Source organism: Sus scrofa, chromosome X (assembly GCF_000003025.6).
Source record: "Sus scrofa isolate TJ Tabasco breed Duroc chromosome X, Sscrofa11.1, whole genome shotgun sequence".
NCBI lineage: Eukaryota > Metazoa > Chordata > Mammalia > Artiodactyla > Suidae > Sus > Sus scrofa.
The window spans coordinates 97,165,188-97,182,823 of NC_010461.5; the positions used below are offsets into that span (position 1 = coordinate 97,165,188).

Here is a 17,636-nt window from a genome sequence, read left to right on the forward strand (position 1 = left end):
CAGAGCATTAGATACCCAGATGGTCCGGATGCTGGGAGTCGGCACATTGTGTGGTGAAATATACCTACAACAGAAATTAGCTGTAACACCAAACCCATGCCTTGTGTGAATGATAATTAGGCCAGATGTCCATCACCAGGCTGTTTCATATGTCCCTCTCTGTAACCAGTGCAGTCATTAGAGAAAACTTGTTCATGCAGTAAGTAGTCCACAGCATCTTTAGGAAGCCAGAAATAGACTTTTCACTCATTTACCGTGTATTGACCAGAAAAGTGAATGAATGTGTGTGAGTGTGTGTTTGCATGTGCTTCTGTAATCTGTGTCCCACATACTTCCCAGGAGGCCTTACAAACACTCAGTTGGGTTCTGAATGGAAAGTGACTTGAGATGTTTGTATCACAGTATTAATTTTTAGCACTAAATTCATGTGTCAGGATGATCCTTTTTATTTATTCAGAGGTTTGTTTTTCTTCTAAAGACTCTTCTATGAACTGTAATTTGCGGGTCCCCGAATACCACAGTGCCATTTGCACGTTTACTTGTAAAGGCTTAATTTTTTTTTTCATTCAGAGGAGGACAATGATTTCCAAAAAAGCGACCTTTCAACTTCAATGCACGTTGTAGGTGGATTGCATTCACTGACTCAGCTTGAGTTACATTGTACCTCTGGTCTGTAAGGATGTAGTTTTGATCCAGTGTTTTTAGAAAATCCTGCTGCAGGGTTGAATCCAGGAGCATCCACAGCCCAAGAGAATATTGTGTCAAACTGAAACTGACCAGAAGAGCATATGGAATATATTTAAATGCTATCTATTATTTGACTCCTTGGCCTGTGATTTAGAAAAGTATGTCATTGGAAAAGTATGATGAGACAGAACTAAAGGTCTGACAGGCCAGCTTGGCAATTAAAACCAAACAAAATGCTATGTGTAATTTTGCTTTCGTTTCAGATTAAAATCGAGCTTCCCATTCACCTGCACCAAAAGCATCATTTGCTTTTCACTTTCTATCATGTAAGTTGTGAAATTAACACAAAGGGAACAACCAAAAAGCAGGACACAGTTGAAACTCCAGGTATGTGTGCTCTTTAAATGTTTCTCCCTAGAGCTATTTGAAAGCCAGTTGTCCAGGATATAAACCCCTTTTCCATCGAGCCACAGGCCACTTCCCCTCACCAAAAAGTATATTTCTGCATTAAGAAGTTCATTGGTAAAGGATGAATTACATGTTCACTTTATCGTCATGTCTATACAATGGCGTGTCCACATTCTTGCCAGTAGGCTTGGACAACTTGCTATAGGCAGCATCAAGTGATGTTGCCCTCAGAGAGAAACCCATACTGTGCTGCAGAATTTTTCCTATTTCTTTCATGTAGAATGGCCAGCCACCAGAATTTTCCAGTGCTGCTCACTGAGAAGAGGGAAGTGAGCCCAGAGGCCTGGGCATTTTTGAACTTGCGGGAGGTTGGGGTTCTGGTAAGAAGGGGAACAGGTTGGACTAACTTGAAGAAGCTTTGGTAATGAAGCCCCAGCTGTGGTCCCATTCAGCCAGACTTTCGGTAAACCAATGGGAAGCATCCTTAGGAGAACATAGAGGGCCCTGTGAACATGGTCTGTGCCACACGCACTGTGTCAATGTCAGCACACCCTGGGATTCAGGTCCAAGCTAGCCTGGGTCAATCTTAAATTTGTTCATATGTTCATTTGCTAAGTAAATGTGTCGACCTATATATTGTGTATAAGCTAGTGTAGTAGGGCCTACGGCAAATACAGCAGCGAATCAAACATAAATCTCGTCTTCAGTGAGCCAATGATCTAGTAGGGGAAATGAGACCTCTGTAGACATTTATAACACAAGACAGAAAGTAGTTGTTACCAAGAGGCGTTCCCATTGCGGCTCAGTGGGTTAAGGACCCACTGTCATCCCCGTGAGGTTGTGGGTTTGATCCCTGACCTCGTTCCTTGGGTTAAGGATCCGCCGTTGCCGTGAGCGGTGGGGTAGGTTGAAGATGTGGCTCGGATCCCACGTTGCTGTGGCTGTAGTGTAGGCCGGCAGCTGCAGCTCCGATTTTTCCCCTTGCCTGGGAACCTCCATGTGCCGCAGGTGCAGCCCTGAAAAAACAAAACCCAGAAAGTAGTAGTTACCAAGAAAATGGAGCTATGTGATATCAGAATACAGCGGGTTATACCTTCAGCCGGTGAAGGGACAAGTGTCTGGAAGTCAGGGAAGGCTTCTAGGAGGAGGAGATGGTGTTTGGGTGAGCCCTTAAGGGTGGGGTAGAGTTTGGTCATGCAGTGAGGCCAGGAAGGTGGTGGATTCCAGGATGAAGGAACGGCTGGGGCAGAGTCAGAGTACCGAGGGGTATGGGCAGGGAACCACAAGCAATTCAATAGGACCAAAGCACGGGGTGCTGGGAAGGGAACGTAGGATGCCAGGTAGAAAAGCAGGCGTCAGAGGGTGCAAAGAGCCTCGGATGCCAGGGTGTGGATTCGATTCTATTCTCTTACCAATAGAGAAATACTGAGGGGTTATAAACACCAGTCAGAGCTGTTTTGCAGGAAATCCAATCAGGCAGCACAACAATGGCTGAGGTGAGTTGGAGCAGGAAGAAGGAAGGAAGGAGGAAACGCCAGTTAGGGGGCTGTTTCAGAAGCCCTGGAGAGAAAGGGCATCGCGCCGTGGCGGTAACGGGACGGGGGGGATGGAGAGAAAGAAAATTGCGGAGGAAGAATGTATTGGGCCTGGCGAGTGATGGGCTACTAGAGAGTGACTTCAAAGTTAGCAGTGAAGTTTCAAAACTGGAAAGAGGGTATTGCCACGTAGCAAGATTGTGGGCGGGGCTGGTAGGTTTCGGACGGATGTTGAGTTGAGCTGCTAGAGAGCCGTGTGCGTGATGCCCCGCAAGACAGCAGGACTGAATGTTAGGAAGTTCCCTCTGTGGATAGCCTGGTCCTGTTCCAGCTCCCCCATAGAAACTGCAGTTCGTTCAGGGTAGGGGCCTCGCAGGTTGAGCAGAATCCTGGCAGCAAAATAGGAACCCATGGCCGTGCACCTCCTGAGAAACAAATGACCATTTCCTTACCCACATCCTGCCAGAAGCGGACAATGATGCTCGGTGGAGCGTGAGATGGCTATTCTGTGTGCCACTCATCACCGCTTTAAAAATATATATTAAAATATTTTTTGAAGTATACGTGATTGACAGTGTTTTAGGTGTACCACAGAGTGATTCAGTTATAAATAAATATATATCTATTCTTTTTCAGATTCTTTGCCATTATAGGTTATTACAAGATATTGAGTATAGTTCTCTGTGCTATACAGTAGGTCCCTGTTGATTACCTGTGCCCTATGCAGTAGTGTGTATCTGTTAATCCCAAACTCCTAATTATCCCTCCCCCCACTCATCACATTTAACCGTCCATCCTTTAGGGGGCTTCACACCTTTGAGCCAGATGGCATGCACCTGACACTGTACCTTTATAGCTTCTGAGCATTCTATATGAATTTTGACTGAGAGACACCCTTGGCCATGCTCTGATTAATTCACAAAGGGTTAATCAAATGTTACTGTGCAAAACATGTTTTCCAAGCAATTCTATGGAGACAGAAAGTGGATTTTTGGTTGTCCGGGACTGGACGTAGGGGAAGATAGGCTGTGACTTCTAAGGGTTATGGAGTTCCATTTTGGGATGATGAAAAAGTTCGGGAATTAGATATTGGCGGTCATTGGACAGCTTTGTGAATATATTAAGCACCACTGAATTCTGTATTTGAAATAGATGAATTGCATGGCCTCTGAATTGTATCTCAGTAAAAATTTCAATGAGGAAAAAATGTGGCCTAAGAACACGAAATATCTTTTCCTCCTTTCGGGACTGGAATCCTGTTGTCATTTGTCTAATTTTCAGTTTAACGACTTTGACAGAGTCTTTTTAAATGCTGCTTCTGCTCATGTTACTTTCCTCTGCTTTTTATAAAAGGCAGAGCTCTGGGTAAACCATTTCTGAGGTTATATTAGCAAAGGTGCCCTTCGGGCGTGTTTCAGCGTCTGAGAAAGCCATTCGGTCTACTTAGAGAAAGCAGCCGATTAGTCTCTTTAAGAATGAAAGCATTTGCCAAATTGAACACGTGAATGAAAACATTCTAACCAGATTTGTGTCGACTCCTGTGTTCACAGTCTACACGCATGCACACACACACACACACAAACGTGAAGAATTTTAAAGCATCAGAAAGTAGTGGCTTTAAAAAGCACTCTCCGGCCAACACCCTCTCGCATATGCCAAAACTCAGTCCAGAGCAAGCTTTTCTACAGCTGAGTTATAAACACTCGAAGCCCAGAGTAATCTCTATAATGGAAATACTGACACTGCTCGACTTGAACAACACAGATGGCTCTGGCTTTTTTAGCTAGAACATGATGAGTGTTCTAATAGGAAGCCAAGAGGCTCTTCGGGGGTAGATCTGTTAAGAAATGTGGAAACTGGGGAGGCAACTCTCCAGTGGATTTTGGTTGTAAGCACTCTGCCCTGGCACTACACCTCTTCCTTCTGTAATCAGGAGACCCGCCCAGCTAAATACTGCCTTGTAGAAATATGGAATGTAGCCTTGACTTGTGACCTTAATTCTCCATAGCCCCTTCCTTACCCTAGGGTTGCCGGAAGAAGTTTTGGGGTGATTGCTCTCGGATTATAGTCTCAGATGGGGCCCTCTGTACTTTTAGTGAGGATGGACGAGAGACATCTGAATTCTTTTAAAAACATAAGTCTACCAGGGAGTTCCCTGGTGGCCTACTGGGTGAGGATCTGGCACTGCCGCTGCTGTGGCTTGGGTCACTGCTGTGGTGTGGGTTCGATCCCTGGCCTGGGAACCTCTGGCTGGCGTGGGTGTGGCCAAGAAAAGTTACTTATAAGAAACATAAGTCTACCTAAAATTATCCGCCAGTGTGTAAAGATAATGGCATTGATGCAGTTTAGAAGTTTCAAAGTATTTTTGTATATTAGCTCACTCTGGTCTCTCAATAATTCTGTTAGATGGAAAAGCTGTGTGTCGTTAGAGTCTAGGAGGTAGTAAACATCCCAAACTCATCGTGCCTTCCCCAGTACTCTGATGCCCAACACCCGGACTCCCACATGCAGACCCCCCGGCGACATCACCAGCCCCGTCCTGCTCGCCAGCGGCCAGATATTCGTGTAGCTAATTGCATTTGCGCTCTCATTTCTCACGGCTGATTATTGTCTCGGCAGTTGGCTTCGCCTGGGTACCTTTGCTGAAGGATGGTAGAATCATCACATTTGAGCAGCAGCTGCCAGTTTCCGCCAACCTTCCCCCAGGCTACTTGAATCTGAATGATGCAGAATCCAGAAGGGTAGGAAAATATCTGTATTTGTTGAAGTAATTGCGATGAAATGTTTAAAAAGTCGAATTCCGTTGGCGCAGTTGATAGCTACTCAAAGTGTGGTTTGAGGACTGGTACTGATCCACCCAGCAAAGATAAGTCTGGAAAATGAATGTCAGGAAGCTTTTATAATAGTTTGGCAAAGTTACCTCGTGTCTGTTGATTCTAATAATGATTTTTAAGATGGGACTTCAATCTCGTGTATCATTTAGAAAATTCCTTTACTTAGTAATTTTTATTGCAATTTATAAAAGCATCAGCCTGCCAAGGATTGGAGATTCAAGATGATTTAGAATACATTTATTCTAAAGGCAGGTTATTTTCTCCAATAATTCCCTATATGTGAAACTAACGCATTTATTTCTGAAAGAAAATGTTGAAATGCATCAAGGCGTCATATGTTGCTCGTCTATCCATTGCTATGTTACAGAAACTCATGTGTGTATTTTCTCTTCACAGCAATCTAATGTGGATATTAAGTGGGTAGATGGTGCAAAGCCTTTGTTGAAGATTAAAAGCCACTTAGAGTCCACCATTTACACTCAAGTAAGTTGATTTTTGTCAGTTTTAATACTTGAGTATATTTCTTGACTAAAAGAGACTATATTCGATCCCTACAGCCTTAAAGAAGTTGTGGCCTGAGAGAGTTTCTCATTAGTTTTTTTTTTTTTTTTTTTGGCTGCACCCGGGGCACGTGGAAGTTCTGAAGCCAAGGATCGAATCCAAGCCACAACTGCAACCTATGCCACAGCTGCAGCAATACCTGATCCTTAACCCACTGCACCACAGTGGAAACTCTGACTTTCGCATTAGTAATAACATCATTTTTTTTTTTTTGCCTCTTTTTAGGGCCACACCTGTGGCACATGGAGTTCCCAGGCTAACTAGGGGTCAAATCAGAGCTACACCTGCTGGCCTCTGCCACAGCCACAACAATGCAGTAGATGAACTTCATCCGTGACCTATACCACAGCTCATGGAAACGCCGGATCCTTAACCCACTAAGTGAGGCCGGGGATTGAACCCGCATCCTCATGGTTACTAGTCGGATTTGTTACTGCTGTGCCACAACGGGAGCTCCCATCATTCTTAATCATAGCTCAAATTTAAAATTCTTCTCAGATTACCATTAACTGATTCGAGTCTAACAAAACTCTGAAAGGAATGTGGAGGTTATTATCACCATTTTAAACAATATGTTTTATTTGTTTTGAACAGTTTTAGATTTACAGAAAAATTGTGAGGAGAGTACAGAGACGTCCCATAATCTCTGTATGTAGTTTCCCCTAGGATTTTTTTAAAATTAAAACAAAAAATTTAAAAATTTTATTTATTTATTTTTGGGGGCTGTGCCTGTAGCATACAGAAGTTCTTGGGCCGGGAATCGAACCCATGCCACAGCAGTAACAATGCCAGATTCTTAACTGCCAGGTCACCAGGTAATTCCCCCCCTCCCACCGCCCAGTATGAATGTCTGGCACTAGTATGGCACTTTTGCTACAACTAATGAGGCAATATTGAGACATCATCATTAACTAAGGTCTGGACTATATTCAAATTTCCTTCATTTTTACCTGTTAATGCCCTTTTCTGTTCCAGGAGTCTATCTAGGATGGCATGTTACATTTAGTTGTCCCATCTCCTTAGGTTCTTCTTGGCTGTGACAAGTTCTGAGACGTCTGTTGTTTGCGGTGACCTTGTCAGTTCTCAGGAGTGCGGGTAGTTTGTAGGACTCCCCTCTGTTGGAACTTGTCTGATGTTTTTCTCATGGTTAGACTGGAGTCGAACACAGAAGTTGGCGGTCAGTGGATCATGGCTGGCTACTACCGTTTGCTCTTGGTAGCATCCATGAAATTAGACTCAAAGAGCTGAGAAGCCTCAAGCGCAGTTTGAAAAATCATGGATGGAGAAGGTGAAGTCCACGCCCCTTGGTGTGGCCACAAGGTCGCTCTGGGTCCCCACTTCCCACCTCACCATTCTGTGGGTAAAGACACTGAGGCTCGGTCAGGTTTGATGATTTACCCACGGTCACACAGGTAGTATGAGAGGAAGCAGGTTAAAATACAAATTTCATGATGCCAGTTCCTGATACAATCCGGGCTGTCCTCAAAAATCAACCTCTCGAGAGTTCCTTCATGGCTCAGCAGTTAACGATCCCAACTAGGAACGCTGAGGATGCGGGTTCGAGCCCTGGCCCTGCTCGTGGGTTAAGGATCCGACGTTGCTCTGAGCTGTGGTGTAGGTCCAGACCTGGCTTGGATCTGGCATCGCTGTGGCTCTGGAGGAGGCCGGCAGCTGTAGCTCTAATTTCACTCCTCGCCTGGGAACCTCATACACCCTGGGTGTGGCCCTAAACAAGCAAAAAAAAAAAAAAAAAAAATCAACCTCTGCAGACGCCATATAGGACAGCTGGACCCTGGTTGGTGTGCCTTGAACGCCTGAGACTGTTGTTCTGAAGCCTCCCTGCTGCTCCCTTTCCTCACCTGTCAGTTCAGACCTCTCATCCTGCTCGTTTCATTAAGACATAGAAGCAGCGCACCTTCAGAGCTTACACTGAAGGCCAAAAAAATAAATTAATTAATTAAACAAATTTTTGACAAGTTGGGCATAAACTGTGTAGGTACATGCTGAGGGTGCCCGGTTTGGGTGCTTTGTGTGCTGCTCAGGAGGGTCGTGGCGCTCATTATGAACACACGTGTTGGAAGCTGCAGCTGCCGAGTGTGGCCATTAGAACAGCCGGGTTGGGAGTTCCCATTGTGGCTCAGGGGTAACGAACCCAACTAGTATCCCTGAGGACGTGGGTTCGATCCCTGGCCCTGCTCAGTGGGTTAAGGATCTGGCGTTGCCGTGAGCTGTGGTGTAGGTCACAGATGCAGCTCGGATCTGGTGTTGCTGTGGCTGTGGTGTAGACCAGCAGCTGCAGCTTGGCTTCAACCTCTAGCCTGGTAACTTCCATGTGCCGTGGATGTGGCCCTAAAAACAAAACAAAACAAAAACAAACAACCAGCCAGGTCAACAGGTCTGCAAGATTGGGGGGTAAGGCGGGGTGGGAGAGAGGTAGAGAGCTTTGCAGGTGATGAATCAAACTTCAGGTGGCGGTGTCCATCTGTTTTGCAGGATCTACATGTGCACAAATTCTTCCATCACTGCCAGCTGATTCAGTCGGGCTCGAAAGAAGTTCCAGGGGAGCTCATTAAATATTTAAAGGTAAATGCACAGCCACTATCTGTGAAAGGTTTGTTTCTCAGGTCTTTCTGTTGCCACGTTTTTGATACGAGGCGAGGGGCGGGGGGAGAGAAAATCCAGCTAACACTTTAGGCTGCTTTTCGTGTCTCCTCAAGAGAACAGTTTCTATTATGCGCTTTTCCAACACATGGCTGTTTAGAAGCAGACAGCAGAATTGCTCCATGAGGAAGAAAAAGTTAGAGCCAGAATTCGACGACATTATTTTGAGAATTCACATGAAAATGTTGATTTCGGTTCCATAAATCAATTTGGTCTGTTCTCATCTTGCTGACTGGCTAGTCAAGGTGGAGAATGCTATGGGGGGGAGGCGCCAGGAGAAACGAAATCGCTTTTGCTCGGAATAAAATGGGAAATGATTTCCTGTGTCTGTAGGAGGAAGATTATCAAAAGGGTCAGCTTGAAAGAGAGAACCTAGCTTCTGCATGTTGCCTAAGAGAGAGCCATGTTTTACCAGATGTGTTGAGAATCCAAGACTCTGTTTATTCCCTGGCATGGCAGCCCTGGACACACGTCCTAGCTGACAGTGACTTTTCTTTTGGCTGCTCCATCAGTAGAGTCAGCTGTGGCAAGTCTGAGGAATTTTGATTTTTTTTTTTTTGGCCTTTTTACGCAAAAAAGGCACATGGCAGTCCCCAGGCTAGCAGTTGAATTGCAGCTACAGCTGCTGGCCTACAGTAACGCAGGACCTGAGCTGAGTCTTTGACCTACCCCACAGTTCATGGCAATGCTGGATCCTTAACCCACTGAGTGAGGCCAGGGATCGAACCCACAACCTCATGGTTCCCAGTCAGATTCGTTTCCGCTGCGCCACAACAGGAACTCCAGGACTTTTGATTTTAAATGAAGCCTCTGCAGGATTTCCCTTTGGACATGTGGTACTGCTAATGATCTTCTCAGGAAACAAAACATGGTCATTTCTTTAGGAGAGGTAGTATGACAAGAGAGCATACCTACCTGTAGGGGTCCTGGAATCACAACCTGAGTTTGTGTCCCAGATCTGTCCCATATTAGCTCTGTGATTGACCTTGACCAAGTTACCACACTTATCCCAAGCCTGTGTTTCTTCATCTGCCACATAGGGATAAGCAATAATACCAACTTGTAGTGTGGTTGTGAGACCTCAGTGAGATAGGGCATCTGTTGTATAATATTCATTCACTCCACACTTGTTTCTTGAGTGCTTCCTAAGGGCCAGGCGTGGTTCTAAACATTGGAAGCAGAAGTGAAGAAAGCAAACAATATCCCTGTTTTCAAGGAGCTTATTTACTTTGTCGTGGAGACAGATGGACAATAAACCCCTAAATGAATAAATATCTACGTATACAGCAGTCCCTCTGTCCATTGGGATCGGTTCTAGGACCCTCCATTCGATATCAAAATCCGAAGATGCTCGAGTCCCTTGCACTCAGCCCTCTGTATCCACAAATGCAGAACCTGCAGCTGAGGAGGGCTGACTATGTGTTGTGTCAGGTGGTAATAAGTGCCGTAAAGAAAACCAAAGCATCGTAAAGGAGAATAAGGGGCGATCCGGGGTCCCACTTTTAGGTAAAGCGTCAAAAAAGAGCTCTCCCATAAAGTGACATTTGACAGAGACCTAAAGGAAAGGAGGGTGCCAGCTTTGTGCACTTGGGGGGAAGAGCTGGAAACCAAGTGCCAAGGCCCCGAGGGGCTTGCTTGTTGCGATCAAGGAACAGCAGGAGTTCCAGGAGGCTGGTACCCGGAAGGAGGGGGACATCACACTGGAAAGGTAGCTGGGGGGCTGGTCAGCTAAGGCCTCGTAAGCCACGGTGAGACGTTGGAATTTTACCCCACCTGAGAAGGGAAGCCTTGAACAGAGGCGTGGCATGCTGTGACTTTGGTTTTTAAAGTATCATTCCACCTCCCACACAGAAAATAATCCTGTTGGAAGGGAAGAGTCAGGGAGGTAGCTGATGAATGGTGGCTGTTATTCTTAAGTATCATTAGAAATATAATAATCATCTAACGCCCGCTCTGTGTATGAATGTTCAGCCCATTGGCTTTCTCTTCCAGTGGGGAAGCTTGGTAAAAGTTTTAACAGAATTAAACAGAACGCTCTTTTCCTAGACTGGATTTCTTAGAATGAAGGGGGAAAAGAAAGTACTCAAATTTGTGTTTTTCAGGGTGTGGAATTTCTGATATTTGTATGACCTGTGCTCGCCCCCTAGTGGCAGTGAATGAAGTGCCACGTGAGAGCCGTACTCCTGCAGGGAAGTTAGTGCTGAAAGGGATCTTTAGCGATTTTTTTTACAGATGATGAAACTGAGGCCCAAGGAGAATGGTTTGCCTGTGGTCATTCAGCTGGTTAGTAACAGAGCTGAGCCGAACCAGCATCTTTGCTGTGTCTCTTGACTCCTAGCCCTGTGCTCTTTCTCCCTTGCTATCTGGTGTCCCTGTAAATGACGTTGTTTCATCAGTTCATTTAATATCCATATGCTGAGCTCTTATTACGTGTTCAGTATTTTCCTAGATGCTGTGGGGCTTGCAAAGAAGAGTCACTTAGGCTCATTGCCCAGAGGAATCCTCCAGCCAGTCAGAGAGACAGGACCACAAAGGTCAAATTACCATATAAGTCAAGCAGTACACATGGTAGTTTTAGGCAATATGTAATTAAATATTAAATGTGTGATACAGGATAAAATGCTGAGGTCATGAAACAGGAACCACTGAGACTAGAGGGTTCCCTTCCTTATCTTATCCTTTGGTTCCTTGTTTTATTCATTTATTCAGTCTTCCCCCCCCCAGAAAATATTTATTGAGCACCTACTATGGGCCAGATATTGTACTGGATGCTGGGAATATAATAGGGGACAACTTCAGACAGCAGACCTGCTCTAGTTGGGTAGAGAGATTATAAATAAGTCAGTCCCATTAGTGAGGAGTGAGTGCTGTGAAGAAAACAGAACAGGGGAGTTCCCGTTGTGGCTCAGCAGGTAAAGAATCTCTGTGAGGGTGCGGGTTCGATCCTGGGAACTTCCGTGTGCCGTAGGTATGGCCATAAAAAGAAAAAAAAAAGTAAAAAAAAAGAAAACAGCACAGGTTAATGCGATCGAACGTGAGCGAGAGTGCAGTGGAGGTGGAGTTGTCAGGGAGACCCTGTCTGAGGAGGGACGACACTTCGAGCTGAAAGAAACTGGCAAGAGGAAGACAGCATAGGTGGTGAAGCCGTGTTAAAAGGATGACGGGGTATTGCAGCAGGTGTAAACACCTTGCAGTGGCACTTGCGAAGGACAGAAAAAAAACAAGGACAGCGTCGCTGGAGCACAGGGAGCAGCGAAGGGGGAGGACAGCCTCAGAGGTGTCAGGGCGGGGGTAGGGTACCTGTAGGATGGGGAGCTCCTGACGGCTTTTGGCTCGTGATGGTTGGTTTCGTTTGTAACGGAAGGAAGGGACATTATCGAATGTGCCTTTCAAAAAGAACCCTGTGGCGGCGAGTTCCCGTCGTGGTGCAGGGGTTAACGAATCCGACTAGGAACCATGAGGTTGCGAGTTCGATCCCTGGCCTTGCTCAGTGGGTTAAGGATCCGGCATTGCCGTGAGCTGTGGTGTAGGTCACAGACGTGGCTCGGATCCCACGTTGCTGTGGCTGTGGTGTAGGCCGGTGGCTGCAGCTCCTATTGGACCCCTAGCCTGGGAACCTCCATATGCCCCGGGAGCGACCCTAGAAAAGGCAAAAAGACAAAAACAAAAACAAACCCTGTGGAGAATAAATGACAGAGGGACAGTACTGGAGCAGGGAGATCAGCTCCGCCTGGAATGCCCATCTCTCTCTTTCCTACCTGATGTGATCCTAATACCCTTTAACCTTCCTCCTCTCTGAAGCCACCTGGAATGTTCCCTCCTCCCTTGCAGACTCAGCTGCTGCTTCCTCTGTGCGTTGTGTATATACTAGTTTTGGTTACTGTATGTATGGTGGTCATTTATTTCCACGCGTTTTCCTCCCATAGTCTGTGACCCGTTTGATGGGTGGGAATCATGGTTTTCTGGAGTGCTTGGCAATTGGAAGTTCATTCAGTATGCCTTTGTTGAATGGAGTGAATGAATGGCTTTTGCTGAAACGAGGGTTTGAACTTGACTTGGAAGGGTGGCTAGGATGTGGCCGAAAAATGTGAACAGAAGTTCCCATTGTGGCTCAGCAGAAACGAATCTGACTAGCGTCCATGAGGATGTAGGTGTGATCCCTGGCCTTGCTCACTGGCTTAAGGATCCATCATTGCTGTGAGCTGTGGTGTAGGTCACAGATGTGGCTTGGATCCTGCGTTGCTGTGGCTGTGGTGTAGGTTGGCAGCTGTAGCTCTGATTGGACCCCTGGCCTGGGAACCTCCATATGCTGTGGGGGCAGCAAAAAAAAAAAAAATAAAATGTGAACGAAGGCACAAAGGTAAGCTTACATATGATATATTCAAGGAACGGTCAAGACACCAGTTTGACCCTGTGAGGAATGCTGAGTGTTAAGGCTAAAAATGTAGTTGGGTCTTAAGTAACTTAGACTTAATACCCTGGGTCAGAGTTTTTCAAACTTGGCACCGTTGACATTTGGGACAGGAGAGTTCTTTGTTGTAAAGGGCTGTCCTGTGCATTGTAGGATGTTTAGCAGCACCCTGTCCTATCTGTTCCATGTCGGTAGCACCCTTCACTCCCAATCTGACAACTCAGAATGTCTCCAGACATTGCCAGATGTCCTGTGGGTGGGGGCAGAGTGGTCTCTGGTTGAAAACCATTGCCCTAGGTAATGGAGAAACATCAAAAAAACTTTTTTGGTCTTTTTAGGGCCGCACCCACGGCATATAGAGGTTCCCAGGCTAGGGATCGAATCAGAGCTGTAGCTGCTGGCCTACACCACAGACACAGCATCGTGGGATCCAAGCCGTGTCTGAGACCTACACCACAGCTCATGGCAACACCAGATCCTTAACTCACTGAGCAAGGCCAGGGATTGAACCTCCATCCTCATGGATGCTAGTCAAATTCATTTCCACTGAGCCACAGTGGGAACTCCCCAAAAAATCTTGATGGTAGCTGAAGGTGGCCTGATGGAACCAGTATTTGGGAGAGTTACTTTTTGGAAATGAGCATTGGACTTATTGGGACCGAGAAGAAACGGTAGAGAAGCCTACTAGAAAATTATTAGACCCTTTGGCTTATGGGTTCAAGTCCTGAAGAAGGGTGATGGCTGTGAGATGGAAGAGAGAAGGCAAGAGTGAGGAAGGACCGAAGGGTAGACCATAGGTTCCTTGAACTCAGCATCTTGCCTTATGCATCTGATGGAAGAGAAGTTGCATGGAAATCTTCGAGGTCCCTGTTGAGATGACTCAGATACAGTTGAGAGAGGCCTGAAAAGGGATGGCGAGAATAAGGGTGGAAAGAGGATCCGAGAGGAAGGGAGTTCCTTAGTAGAGAGACTTGTCTTATCCATCTCTGTATTTCCCATGACGGTGAATGTTGAACTGGTGTACAAGCTGTTCAGTGAGATTTTTTTTTGGTGGCCAGTTGACTAAATGAGGGAGTGAATGAAGGAACATGAAGGCATGAACACAGAGAGAAGGGAAGGGAGAAGAAAGGACATTTTCCAAACGTGGCTGCTCGTGTCATTTCTATGTATATATGAACCCATGTCTTCTTTCTGCTGGTAACATGCCCATCGCTAGAGATAGAGGGTTAGTTAGCACTGTGAAGAAATGTATTATGCGGCTGTTAGAAGGCAGAGCTGCCCCACTTTGTGGTGTCAGCATTAAGGCACTTATATATAGAAACACACTTTATTGAATCCCACATAAGTTCTCCCCAGAAAGCAATGGCCCACTTTCTCCTGTAAAACACGCAAATACCAGTGGCTGGTAGGCCAGTCTCTGGGACCTCCAAACGCACCTGCTCCCCACCCCAGTTGAGTGTTGGTTTACCAGGAGTCAATGGTCTTTATTCCCAAACCTGTTTATTCCAGTTATGCTTTTTATCTTCCGTAGAGCATTTAATAATAAATCAACTAAGACAATCAGAGTGTCAAATGTGGATAAAAGCAATTGATCAAGTCCCCTACCCCCTGAAACTTGCCTTGAAGTGAGCTTGTATTCTCGTGAATGTGTTTCCCATGACTTAATTTTTTGTTGTTTCACCTTTGCAAGTTATGTCAGATTCTGTTGGTTTTCGTAACTAATAATGATTTATTTTAGTGCCTGCATGCCATGGAGATCCAAGTCATGATCCAGTTTCTACCTGTAATTCTTATGCAACTCTTCCGAGTTCTCACAAATATGACCCGCGAAGATGACGTTCCCATCAACTGCACCATGTGAGTTTCCGGGTTACAATACAGAGACGCGACTTTTGTTTCCTTTTGCGTTTTTTTTGGTTTAAATATAAATTGTCTTCCAAGGGAGAAATCGAATAGCAACCTTCTCTAGTTTCAGGCTTCTCAGACCGAGGGACCTATATCCCCAGGAATAGAAGGTACCAGAAATCATAGGATAAACTTACTGTTTTCCTCAACCAGGGGGGGTTCTAAAACTGTTACATGGTAGAATCATCTGGAAGCTTTAAAAAATGTCTAGTATCTTAGTGGTAAGAATCGATAAACATGAGGGGGGGGACTTGTAAAATACTTTGTTCTCAGATCCGCGTGCTGTGGCTGGTGTAGGCCGGTGGCCACAGCTCCGATTGGACCCCTAGCCTGGAACTCCATGTGCCGTGGGAGCGGCCCAAGAAATAGCAAAAAGACAAAAAGACAAAAAAAAAAAAAAAAAAAAGTCTGGTCCAGACCCTAGTTCATATCAATTAAACCAGAATCTCTGAGGTTAGAACTCCGCATCGGTATTTTTTTTAAGTTTCCCTAATGATGCCATAATGCAATGGGGTCTGAGAACCATTGCCCTTGGCAAGTGTTGTCCAATCGAACTTTCTCCAATCACGGAAATGTTCTGTACTTGTGCTGTCCAATATGGTAGCCATTAGGCCCATTTAGCTCCTGAGCCCTTCAAGTGTGGCTAGTGTAACTGAGGAACTGAATTTTTAATGGTAGTTAATTTGAATTAATGTACATAGTCACTTGTTACCAGTGGTTCTCCTATTGGACAGAGTGGCCCTAGGCCGTCAGTTTTTACTCAAAAGAATAATGGAGTGTTCTTTGTACATGTAAACAAGCAAGGGTGCATTGTAGCGTAGAATGCAAAATGCACCTATATTTCAAATTTAAAACAGGACCTTTTTTTAAAAATGGTGAGCCTAGTGCCGGGTGTTTCTGGCTTTGCTGCTTCTGCTCTTGTCAAAACCTCCCCCCTCCCCCAAAAAATCCCTTTCCCTGCAGGGCTTGAGCTCCACACAGTTGCATTTTATTTGTTCTTCTCCGCTGTTGGGCATAGTCTGGTTGAAAATTTTAAAAGCATTGTTCTAGTCCAGTGGTTCTTGAAATGTGGCTCCCAGATCAGCAGCATCAGTGGCACCTGAGGGCTTATTAAAAATGCCAGTCATGAGGAGTTCCCGTCATGGCGCAGTGGTTAACGAATCCAACTAGGAAGCATGAGGTTGCGGGTTCGATCACTGCCTTTGCTCAGTGGGTTAGGGATCCGGCGTTGCGGTGAGCTGTGGTGTAGGTCGAAGATGTGGCTCGGATCCTGTGTTGCTGTGGCTCTGCTGTAGGCCTGTGGCTACAGCTCCGATTCATCCTCTAGCCTGGGAACCTCCATATGCCGCAGAAGTGGCCCTAGAAAAGGCAAAAAGATCAAAAAAAAAAAAAAAATGCCAGGCATGGAATGTCACCCTAGACCTCACAAATGAGAAACTCTGGGAGAGGGTCAAGTACTCTGCCCTGCAGGTGGTCCGGATGCTGCCAAAGTGGAAGAACCACTGCTGGTCTCATAACTTTAAAACTTGCTCTGAATTTTAGATGTACTTCCGATTTTTATCATCACACCTGCTCTGTCTCTCCCTTCCCTGTATCCCCCATCTGTTGACATGCTTAACATTTTATTTTTCTATTCTTCTCCTTTTATTCTCCCTCGAGGGGATTGCAGTATTTACCTTACTGAAGGTTTTTTGGTTTGCTTGTTTGTTTGTTTGTTTTACTACCTAGTAGCTGTGACCATACTCGCAATGGGATTTAGAAAGGAGATAAAATATCTGGGCTGCCAAAATAAAATATCTGTCTTTGGAACCAGGAAATATATTTTACAAGGCCCCGAGCATGTTAGATGCCGAAATCTTTGTCAGGCCCAGATCCCCGTTACTTTTTAAGGCAATCCTCTCGCCTTTCGTTATTGACAGTGTCAGATATTTTTAGGGTTACATAGGATAGTCTTATTTAACAGGCAAACTGCGGTGGTTAATGGTAGCCTGACAGGCTGACTTTTGTGGATTTTGTTTCAGGGTTCTCTTACATATCGTCTCAAAGTGCCATGAAGAAGGCTTGGATAATTATTTGAGATCTTTCATAAAGGTTTGTGGCATAAGCTTTCTTTCTGAGCAAGTCGTCTTCTGGGAGAATTTGGCCTTACGGTCCGTTTCCTCTGATTGCAGTATAGCTTCCGACCTGAAAAACCCAGTGTTCCTCAGGCCCAGCTGATACATGAAACGCTGGCTACTACGATGATCGCGATATTGAAACAGTCTGCAGACTTTTTATCAATAAACAAACTCCTAAAGGTAAGCACACAGGACACAGCAGGCCCCCAAAGCAGCCAGGGACATGTTTGCGTGGGGACCCTCCCAATTCACATCTGGTCTTCCATCATTTTCTCAGGTGACCCCGCCCCTTAGCCTTCCCCTAAGTTCTCCACAGGACCTCCTTCTTTCCCTTCACCCTCCCCGCCTACCCCCTGCCTGCAGTTGAATGTGTAATAGAAAGAATTTGGGGAGTTCCCGTTGTGGTTCAGTGGTTAAGAACCTGACTAGGAACCATGAGGTTGCGGGCTCCATCCCTGCCCTTGCTCAGTGGGTTAAGGATCCGGCGCTGCGTGAGCTGTGGTGTAGGTCGCAGCCG

The 17,636-nt window shown here is 45.6% G+C and overlaps 1 protein-coding gene across 1 annotated transcript in view; it reads left to right on the forward strand.

Moving 5' to 3' along the window:
* Positions 1-17,636, forward strand: part of DOCK11 (dedicator of cytokinesis 11) — a 199,041-nt gene that overhangs the window by 96,700 nt on the left and 84,705 nt on the right. The window contains 7 exon segments of the mRNA XM_021080484.1: positions 951-1,074; positions 5,250-5,371; positions 5,861-5,947; positions 8,519-8,608; positions 14,836-14,954; positions 17,024-17,093; positions 17,174-17,299. Of these exon segments, the coding sequence (XP_020936143.1) occupies positions 951-1,074; positions 5,250-5,371; positions 5,861-5,947; positions 8,519-8,608; positions 14,836-14,954; positions 17,024-17,093; positions 17,174-17,299 (738 nt within the window).